The sequence below is a fragment of the Cherax quadricarinatus genome, chromosome 72, assembly GCF_038502225.1.
Source record: "Cherax quadricarinatus isolate ZL_2023a chromosome 72, ASM3850222v1, whole genome shotgun sequence".
Classification (NCBI taxonomy): Eukaryota; Metazoa; Arthropoda; class Malacostraca; order Decapoda; family Parastacidae; genus Cherax; species Cherax quadricarinatus.
Window position 1 is genome coordinate 10134709 of NC_091363.1, and position 11827 is coordinate 10146535.

The window sequence follows — 11827 nt, forward strand, 5'->3', positions numbered from 1 at the left end:
CTTCCTGCGTATAATTCCCGACTACCTGGACAAAATCTCCAGCTTCACCATTACTGTCTCCCAGGACAGCATCTCCAGCTTCACCATTACTGTCTCCCAGGACAGCAGATATACATTTATAATCACCAGTTGATTACATTAGACTTCTGTCTTCGAGTTTCAACAGTGTGTGGTGTGGAGGTGGTACATTGTGTGTACAACACTGACAGCTGCCACACACTGTACGGTGCATAGTGCGCTTACGAGGCACGCAAGTGCGCTTACGAGGCACGCAAGTTCCCCTGTCTTCTAATAAGATGTTTGTAGATGATAGGTTTACAGAACCGACATGTTGATAAATTAGACACATGTGCAACTCTTGGGTATCTTTATTAAGGAAACGTTTCCCCACACAGTGGCTTCATCAGTTCATACACAGGAGAAGCTAGAAGAACAGGAGGAGAATGAGGTAATCAGTCCCTCAGCCTTGAGTCGATGTGGTCAGTCCATCAATCTTGAATAGAATAACATGTTAATTTTTCCATTATAATCTACGTTGTCCATAATTACTATCGCATTTGCTTTGTTTCGTAAATAAAGTCTAGGATCTTTCCTTAATTCATGGTATAACTTAAATCTTTGATGACAATTGTGTTGTAGAGTTCTGAGCGAAACTGAGCAAAGCTCAGACCTCTGCAATGCAATTGAAGGCAATGAGAATTTGAGGAAAGGAAGAATAACTCCAATTCCTTGGCTCATGAGCCCGTGAACGGTATGAAGGCAAGTGCCTTGAGGAAGGGGAGGGGGAGCTGAGCATATACAAGTGTGACGTCACGTGGAGTGTATAAGGTGGAGTGAGGGCTGGTCACTGGTCAGTGCAACATGATGCAGCAGGGAGGAATGTTCACTGCTGTCTGCTGCTCAACCATGCTGTTGCTGCTGCTGCCGCTGCTTTTGCTGTCTCCTGTTGCTGCTCATGCCAACAGTAAGTTCTACTTTATGTGAAGCGCTTAACTCCCCTGGGGGTTATTCAGCACATCTTCGTTAATCGCAAGACAAACACTTTCAAAGCGATCTACTGAAGCTTTAAACGACAAGTCGTTTTTCGAACAACAAAACAAATCCCTTTTTACAATACTTTTAGTTAACAAGTTTAACAACGCAAGCATGTAAGGAAACTAGAGAAAGTGCAAAGGTTTGCAACAAGACAAGTCCTGGAGCTAAGGGGCATGTCCTACGAGGAGGGACATCGACCTGACGACACTGGAATACAGGAGAGACAGGGGGATATGATAACGACGTATAAAATACTGAGAGGAATCGACAAGGTGGACAGAGACAGGATGTTCCAGAGATGGGACCCAGCATCAAGGGGACACAGCTGGAAGTTGAAGATTCAGATGAATCACAGGGATGTTTGGAAGCATTTATTTAGTCACAGAGTTGTTAGGAAGTGGAAAAGTCTGGGTAGTGCTGTAGTGGAGGCAGGATCGATACACAGCTTTAAGAAGAGGTATGATAAAGCTCATTGAGCAGGAAGAGTGATCTAGTAGCGACCAGTGAAGAGGCGGGGCCAGGAGCTGTGACTCGACCCCTGCAACCACAACTAGTGAGTACCCACACTGGTTGATGGTACCAGGACCCACACGAAGACAATAAGACTGCTGTATGTTCCACCTACAACCAAGACTTTCTTCAACAGACTTAGGTGTAGTGAACAAAACTTGAGTTGTAGCCTCAAATATCTAGTATCTCTACTTACTGCCTGTTTTATTAATGTAACTTCTATTTTGCCAATTTATTCATCAAATGGTGTCTGCAATAATAATAATAATAATGAAGTACATGTACAAGGTATACAGACCATAACTGACATCACTGACATACTACTATATAGAAAGCCGCTTGTTATGCTGAGCATTTCCCGCAAATTAGGTCAGTTTTGTCCCAGGATGCGACCCACACCAGTCCATTAACACCCAGGTACCCATTTTACTGATGGGTGAACAGAGACAACCTTGTAAGGAAACACGTCCGTTGTTTCCACCCTAAACATTAAATCTCGGCGTATCTTACTTAGAGAAAAGTTTGGATTAATTGTGGGTTGTGTAGGTGCCAATTGACCAGTTTTATTGAACTAATAAAATCGAAATAGGGGTTTCATGCGATAATGCTGGAATGCCTCGTCCAAACGGCTTTAAACCTTCAACGCCGATAAATTGAGAATGCACTTCTATGCGACTTCAAACTTAGTACCAGTGTATTTTGGGATATTGATATGTGCAATAACTAAACAATGCCTCTTCTGACTGGCTTTAAACTTTCAGAGCTAGTGTATGTTAATGGACAGCTAGAACTAGTTTTGGGCTGTATGGCCGGAAAGTTGATATTTTTATAAAGTGTTGAAGACAATCGTGTCCATTCTATAACTTCTGATTGATTCTGGATTGGATTCATATCTTCAATGCTGATATTTAACTGCATTACAAACTAATGACTAAGTACTGTGTAATATTTCTTTTGCGTACATTGAGGTAGAGGGCGCTGGGTGTATGGCCCGGCCAAACACCCAATGGTGCCTTTCATAAGAACATAAGAACGAAGGAACACTGCAACAGGCCTACTGACCCATGCGGAGCAGGTCCATGTCCCCCCCCGGATTAGCTCAATGACCCCCCCCATCCCCCGGATTAGCCCAATGACCCCCCCATCCCCCGGATTAGCCCAATGACCCACCCAGTCTGGTCACCTCCACTCAAGGAAGGAGCACGGCACCAGACCCAGCAGCACAAGCTAGTCAGGTCCAACTCACACCCACCCACACCCATTCATGTATTTATCTAACCTATTTTTAAAACTACACAACGTTTTAGCCTGAATAACTGTACTCGGGAGTTTGTTCCACTCATCCACGACACTGTTACCAAACCAGTGCTTTCCTACATCCTTCCTGAATCTGAATTTTTCCAACTTGCTGCGAGTCCTGTCTTGGCTGGAAATTTTCAGCATGCTATTTACATCCCCTTTATTTATTCCTGTTTTCCATTTATACACCTCGATCACATCCCCCTAATTTTACGTCTTTCCCGAATTAACGATGTAGAGGAGGATGAGTTTATGGTGTACGGGAATACCTTTCTTGGATCACTGAGGTAGAAGAGGCTGTGTTTATGGTATATGGGGATACCTTTCTCAGATCAATGAGGTAAACTGGATTGTGCTTAAGGTATATGGGGATACCTTTCTCTGATCACTGAAGTAGAGGAGACTGAACTAATGGTATACGGGGATACCTTTCTTGAATAGCGCAGCAGTGAGAGCAGCAGCAGTAATGTACTTCATCAACTGAAAGTTACACAAGCGTTGGGTAACCACTTAAAAATGTTAAGTAACTAGTGGTGAGCCCTGACGTGTGTAGTGGTGCCTCGCATTTTATGTCTACCACAAGTATTCTCACTGCTGCATTCTGCCCTTGCTTTTTTCTTGTGTATATTCTGTCAGCACACATTCTCTGGTGGTTGGTCGCACATGCGTTGTTATCATCTAATGTGCGTGCATGTTACACCAGGATGTTCTTGATTACTGTTGCGAGGTGTTGTGCACCCTTAATGACCGTCATGTAATCGATGGACTTTAAACTTTACCATATTAGGCACATATAATATATATATATATATATATATATATATATATATATATATATATATATATATATATATATATATATATATATATATATATATATATATATATATATATATATATATGTATTATAAACAAATGTGTACTAAGCACTACTGAGAGCCACAAATAAATCAACATGGAAACAATCCAAGATGAAGCTTATACACAAAAGTAGGTTACATAAGTCGGCTACAGGAATAGGCAGTTTTTAGGGCAATGAGTCGTAATAGCAACAGGTTTCCACTCGTCGTGTGAGATGTTGAAACTAGATCATGATGTAAACAGTAGACGCCAAAATTTTGCACTTATGCATATATTTTTTTTTCTAGTCATACCATATAATGGAAATAGCATTCCAGAATATTTGATTTTTTTCGTGTGTGTGAGTGTGTCTGTGTGTGTGTGTGTGTGTGTGTGTGTGTGTGTGTGTGTGTGTGTGTGTGTGTGTGTGTGTGTGTGTGTGTGTGTGTGTGTGTGTGTGTGTGTGTGAAAAATCCCCAGGAAAACTTATATTATTAAATTTTCATTAGTTACTATATGAATAACATTTGGGTCGCTGGTGACACGCAGAAATTATAATTTGTTTTCACTCCTGGAAGAGTCAGTTGTGTTTGTGGTTGTAATTAATATTTACCAACACTTGCAGCTTGTGACCACAAGTCTACCTGACTTACACAACCAGTCTCACATTCCTCGCCACTTGTGACACACATCTGCAAAAGCAAACTTTTCTTTATCAGAATTTCAACTGCTGGTAGTGTTTTGTTCGTCAGGAAACAGCAGTGTCACCTGACACGGGTTTTAATGAAATAATAGTTAAGAATCTCCTGGGCTACATCACATCTAATAGTCATATTTATGACCGAAATTTTTAAGGGGGTGGAGGGGTAAGCCGGTGGAAGACCTCGGTCAGATGACCAAAAACTCCAGCTGCAGGTCATGTGACTAAGACCCGCGTCAGAAACACATGTCCTGTTTCCTGGCAAGCAGGAAGCAGTCGGTCAAAAAATTGTAACTCCTTTGTTTACCGTCCGATTTCCTCCAGTTTTGGTGCACAAGACAAAGTGTTTTCACACCGTGTAAAAAATATTTGTCAAAAATATACCTCAAACAACAACTGAGAAAAGACTGAAAAAAGACTGATTTACTGAAAATGCCCTTGTGTCAAAGTTTATTCCTATATGGGACGACGTAAGGTTGTTTGGACACTTGGTGCCGAGAGAACAATGTTTATACGAATCTAATAAGTCACCTGTTCTCTAAAATAACTTATCTTTATTTCACTAAAAAAATAAAGTTTGCTAGTTCTTGGAATGTTGCAAAAAATCTGCCCTTTACTCCCACATAACTCGATGAAAATAAATGCTATAAAATACCGACACAATGGAAACATAAACACATATGAAGTTTAATGTGATCCTTGATTGACAACGTTTCGCCCACACTGGGTTTTTTCAAGTCACACACAGATCTGTGTAACTTGAAAAAGCCCACTGTGTGGGCGAAACGTTGTCAATAAAGGATCACATTAAACTGCATATGTGTTTATGTTCCCACATAACACCCAAAGTATTTGGAATATTTCCAAAAATTGCGCGAAAGAAATTAGAGAAATCATTATTCTACAATTATTATTCCATTTAATTAATTCCATTTAATTATTCCATTTAATTAAGTTATAAAGGAAGAATTATTTACATTAGGTGAATAAGTTACTTCCGAGATATTGGCCTGGAGCGCCGGCCGGCCCGCCGTCTCGATTTGTTTTTTTCCGCGAAAATCGCGTTTGTTTGGGTGTATTTCTCAGTAAACTGATGTTCTAGTGCAGTTATCCTCTTAAAAACACCGTTTTCTCTTATTCAGAGACCAAAGAATACGACATGGTGACGACATGAGAGGATTCACTCATTTATATCGAAATATTTCGGATGGTCTCTCGCCAAATTATGGTTTATTTTATTCAGTCTAGAGTATATAACATGTTTGTATGTTATTTATAGTGTTTATTATATCATATTAGATCAATTCTGATAGATAAATAAGCCGTAGAGTTGATATATAAGCTGATATAAGCGTAATAATGAAGTTATTTCTCCTGGCACTCTCTGGAGCGGGAACACTGCCGAGCGTTCCCATATGGTTCCTGGTTGGCTCTAAGTCTACGGATAAGTTCCGCCTACTGTTTTATGATGCCAAATAGTCAGTTTTAATATTATTTATTTATTTATTTATTTATTTAAAAATTTGTGCACACATACAGAGGTACAAAAAATACAGAAAAGAGCAGTATGCCAAAGCCACTTATACTATGCATAGCATTACGGGCTGGCTTAAAATTAACTTAAGATGAACTAAGCAATGATGACATCGGTGATGAAAACAGTGATTTAATGTAAACAGATACTATAAAGCACAAATGAGTATTACAAAGACAGGTCATATGGTTGTTGCATTGTTGTCATTCAGTAGAATGGAGTATTCTGTTAGGTAGTGTATTTAAAAAATAATAAAGTTAGATTGGGTTTTAGGTTTAACATTTATGTGATATAATTGTGAGAAACATTTAAGATATACAATTTATAAGGTTCAGTTATTCAGTATTTATTTGGTTTTGGGTGAGTAAGTGATCTTTGAGAAGAGACTTGAATTTATAAACAGGTTGTGTTTCTTTTATATTTACAGGTAATGAGTTCCAGATTTTAGGGCCTTTTATGTGCATTGAGTTTTTGCAAAGTGTGAGATGGACACGAGGAACATCAAAGAGTGATCTGTGCCTTGTGTTATGGTCATGCGTTCTGTTGAGGTTGGCAAGGAGATGTTTGAGGGGAGGGTTAATATCAGAGTTAAGTGTTCTATGTATGTAATAGGTGCAGTAATAAGTATGAATGTTTTGTATGGTGAATAGGTTTAGTGTATTGAATATTGGTGGAGTGTGCTGCCTATAGTGAGAATTTGTTATCATTCTAACTGCAGCCTTTTGTTGGGTAATTAGTGGTCTGAGATGGTTACTTGTTGTTGAGCCCCATGCACAAATTCCATAGGTGAGATAGGGGTAAATAAGAGAGTGATATAGACTGTGGAGCATAGTACCGGATAGTATGCCTACAGTCTTGGAAATTTTCTTAGAAATTTGTTGTATATGTGTATGAAATTTGAGTCTATTATCAAGGTGGATTCCTAAGAATTTTCCCTCAGCTTTGTGATAGGTGATCCGGCTGACTGTGGAACATAGTACCGTATCTTCGATAGTATGCCTACAGTCTTGGAAATTTGGGTCATTTATGTATAGGAGAAAGAGAAGAGGGCCAAGGACACTTCCCTGTGGGACACCAACTGTAATTGGTTGTGCAGAAGAGTTTGCCCCATTTGCATACACATATTGGCTTCTGTTGCTGAGGTATGACTTGAGGTAGTTGAGGGAGTGCCCTCTTATACCATAGTGTGACAATTTTACGTGGAGCAAGTCATGGTTAACTGTATCAAAAGCTTTACGTAAGTCAATGAAGATCCCCAGTGGGACTTCTTTTTTCTCTATTGCAGTGTATATATGTTCTAGCATGTGTATAATAGCATCATTAGTATTTTTATTTGGCCTGAATCCAAATTGGCAGGGGTTGAGTATGTTTTGGGAGATAAGGTAGGAGTAGATTCGTTTATGAATTAATTTTTCGAAGATTTTTGAGAGAGGGTGTAAGTTGGATATTGGCCTATAGTTATTCAACTCTGTTTGGTCTCCTCCTTTGTGGATCGGGGTGACCCTTGCTATTTTGAGTACTGTGGGGAAGGTGGAGGATTCAATGGATTTGTTAAAGAGTGTTGCAATGATTGGTGATAGCACTTGTGGTATATAAAGGGTGGTAAGGTATTTAAATCTCCTGCCTTGTTTTTTAGCGTGTTGATAATAAGGGAGACTTCGTATGGGTTAGTCGGAGCTAGGAACAGTGTGTTCGGGTAGTTGCCAGTGAGGTAGTCATTTGGTGGGGTATCTGAGCTTGGGATTTTATTGGCAAGGTTTTGTCCTATAGTGGAGAAGAAGTCATTGTGAGCATACAATGTGAGAGGTTTTTGTAGGTATTTGGATTTGAATAATGCAAGAAAAAGAGATAAAAAAAACAAGGAAAAAAAATCCAAAAAATATATGGGCTGTGAGCATACTCGCTACCCACATCGCCGTCACCTTACCTGATATAAATGACTATAATTTCTTGTAGAAACGTCGTAGAACATTCACTCTGGTACCATTGTGTTACCAAAGAGTTAAGCTATTTTTCGGTATAAATAACTCAATTTCCATAATTTTTCGATTTTTTTTCGAGAGCGCGCGGAAAATTGCCTGACTGCCTTTAACCTAGCTGGGCTACATCAGCTATCTTTGATGGCTCTTTAAAAGAAAAACATTATCTCTCGGTCCCAGCAGGATTCGAACCTCCAAACTCGGCTTCAGAGTACACAGTACTTTATCCACATTATTACATTCTAAGAAATGCTGGTCATCCTATGGTTATTTTTGCATGTTATTGTTACATGGTAACTAACTTCTTGGGTATTTTTGCGTGTTATTGTTACATGGTAACTAACTTCCCGAGTGTTCTTGCGTGTTATTAGCTTTTTAATTTAGTTTCTGTCACTGCTGTTTTCTCTGGGTTAAGGCCCTTTATCTCTTCCTTCATTTGCCTTGTTGCTGATACAATCTATGTTATGTGAAGTAAAAGGACACAAGTGCAACTAATGTGACAATTTATTGTGGCAACGTTTCGCTCTCCAGGAGCTTTATCAAGCCATTACAAACAATACATGGACACAGAGGGTATATAAAGGCTCAGAGTGAGGTACCATTTCGATGTTCACTAGTGGTAGTGGTGGTAGTAGTAGTAGTAGTAGTGACAAAAGTAATACAATATGGTAGGGCAATTAATTCGTACATGAGTAAAAGGATATAAAAACTATTACCAAGTAATAGCTTTTATATCCTTTTACTCATGTACGAATTAATTGCTCTACCATATTGTATTACTTTTGTCACTACTACTACTACTACTACTACTACCATTAGTGAACATCGAAATGGTACCTCACTAGTATTGCACCTCACTGAGCCTTTATATACCCTCTGTGTCCATGTATTGTTTGTAATGGCTTGATAAAGCTCCTGGAGAGCGAAACGTTGCCACAATAAAATGTCACATTAGTTGCACTTGTGTCCTTTTACTTTACATATTGTCGGTAATTCTACCAACTTTATTACAATCTATGTTACATGAAGGATTTTAAACTTCTTGTGGTGTATAGTGGTGTTCCAAGGACGAGACTGGACAACCGATTCTGACAGCAGGTTTGTGGGTAAGGGATGGGGTTGGGATAGAGCTGGTGGGTGTTTTAGAGGGGTTCCCTGTGACAGATCGTTTTTCTGAGGTATTCATTTGAGAAGAAGTGATCCCCAGACTCTTGTGACCACAGGCAAGGGTATAACCATTCAACTAGATTGAACGGTGTCATAGATGGGTCCATACACTTATGTCTCTTTAGTGGGAGTTCGCAGAATCCAACCAATAGAGTTTCCCTGTGATGGACATAAGTTTGGATGAGCTAGAGGGCTAGTTAGTGCCTACATGGGATGACCTACAGCTACTAGTACTGTCACTTGAACCTCGAAAGTCAAAAACACAGATACATCAAACCTTTCATGAATAACTACTGACCACCTTCCATACTCTTTAACTTCCTAGACTCTTTTCTGAGTTTCTGAGACTAAACACTAGCTTTTGTGGCATCTTCTCTGTTTTTGTGGCCTCTTCTGTTTTTAACCTGTGTTTTTGTGGCCCTTATGTGTGTTTTATAGTTCGTGTGTATTTAGTGGTCTCGTGTATGTGTTTTTGTGGCCCCTTATGCGTTTTATGGTTCGTGTGTGTTTTATGGCCTCGTGTGTATTTTGAGGTCACATGTGTATATTTGACGTGGGTATTTTGACGTCACTTACGTTTGCGTTTTTTTTAACCTGTATTTTGAGGACACTTCTGTGTTTTGAAGTCTGTGTTTTTTTATGGCCTCTTGTGTGTTTTTTGTTGCCTCGTGTGTGCTTTTGTGTTCATATATAATTCACAAAAACTAAAATATTTAAATACATTTTATTAAATTAAAATTTATTTAAGTCAGCACTTTTTTGTTTGGCTCAGAAACTAGTATAATAATCTGATACAAATTTCCAAACCAATACTGTCTACTGTATTTTCAGATACATTGGAGGACGAACCAGCAGACAAGTGCCTGGAGGATGACCTGACTGCCGAGGAGTCACAGTCAGAACCCATCTTTATTACTATCATCCAGGGAAATAAAGAACCTGACTATTATATTGACACACATCCTGTTATTCCACTGGTTACCAATTACAAGCAACCAGTAAAATATTACCCACCACCTCCTCCCAAGTACTACCCTGTGCATAGTTACCACCCACCTACTCCACACCACCGTCAAGACAGTGTGAGCCATGATTATGAAGTAGATAATAAATATCATCATGCCTCAGATTATGATAAGCCAAGCTATAACAAAACTGAGTATTACCACGAGCCAGAGTACCACCCTCCTCGGCCACTTCAGCTTCCTCATTCGAAGCATAAGGAAGGTTACCACTACAATGTTCCCTTGTATCATCGCAATGCTCACCCTGAGCCCAAGTACTACCGTGATTACCAGCCACCTTCACCACCCCACAAGACCTACCATAAGCCTGACTACCAGCCACCTTCACCCCAGAAGACCTACCATCAGCCTGACTACCAACCACCTTCCCCCCACAAGACCTACCATCAGCCTGACTACCAACCACCTTCACCCCACAAGATCTACCATCAGCCTGACTACCAACCACCTTCATCCCACACAACCTACCACCAGCCTGACTACCAACCACCTTCACCCCACAAGACCTACCATCAGCCTGACTACCAACCACCTTCACCCCAGAAGACCTACCATCAGCCTGACTACCAACCACTACCCCAGAAGACCGACCATCAACCTGACTACCAGCTACCTTCACCACCCCAAAAGAACTATCTTCCACCTGACTACCAGCTACCTTCACTAACCCCGAAAACCTACCATCAGCCTGACAACTATCATGAGCCTGAGTACTACCCCTCGGGAGTAGTACACTATCAACATCAATCTCCTATCAAATACGAACTGCACCTTGATATATATGACGGCAAGCATAATTACGAGCCCCAACACGATTACCAACACATCCCTCTTTCTTACACAGAAAACACTGAACCAGTGGAAGCAATCGAACACGAATATGGACACGATTCAATACCTTCTGAGCAGAGTGTCACCCACTTTCCTGCAGTGCACGTGGTTAGTGACCCCTATGATGACAACCTCCCACATAGAGTTATCGAGGCTACACATGAGCCTCCTGTTGTCTATCATCCAGAGAACTGTCACTCCTACCATCATCTTGCATAAGGTACAACAAAATTGTTGATGAAGAAGACACCCACTGACGAAACTTTTCCCCTCGAACAGACTTTTTATTCGAAAGCAGAAACCTACCGCGCAGGTGAAACGTTTCGACAACAGAGGTATCCCAAGTGTTACACAGGTGTCCATTCATCTATCTGTCGGTATTGTATAACAATAATATGGAACACAGTTCTTCCCCTGTCATTCTTACCATCTTCCTCAAGCCTTGACACACTACCTACCTTTCCTGCAACACGTCCACCAAATTATTTTTAAGTCCAGGTAATGACTACTTTACTTCAACTTTGAAAATTCAGGTAAAATGTAAACAATCACAATACCGTGTTTGGAACAGTTCACCAAAAACCTGAAATTAGGACGTTTCTGTATGAGATAATTCCCATCAGCGCTTGCACTCATCTTCACGTCAGTGAAAACGAGTGCAACATAAAATAAAATTGTCCCCAGATTCAACAATGATGATAAATTAGACACATGTGCAACTCTTGGGTAACTTTATTGAGGAAACGTTTCGCCACACAGTGGCTTCATCAGTCTGATGAAGCCACTGTGTGGCGAAACGTTTCCTCAATAAAGATACCCAAGAGTTGCACATGTGTCTAATTTATCAACATGTCGGTTCTCTGAACCATTCATCTACAAGATTCAACAATGACGTCTTCCAAGACGA

General features: G+C 40.2%; 1 protein-coding gene across 1 annotated transcript; it reads left to right on the plus strand.

The window, feature by feature from the left end:
• The first annotated feature begins 827 nt into the window (after nt 1-827).
• LOC128701250 (uncharacterized) lies at nt 828-11561 on the plus strand. Its single transcript, XM_053794846.2, has 2 exons — nt 828-964; nt 9896-11561. Exons 1-2 carry the CDS (start codon nt 862-864, stop codon nt 11137-11139), a joined length of 1347 nt encoding a protein of 448 aa, XP_053650821.2. The 5' UTR covers nt 828-861; the 3' UTR covers nt 11140-11561.
• Nucleotides 11562-11827: the final 266 nt, after the last annotated feature.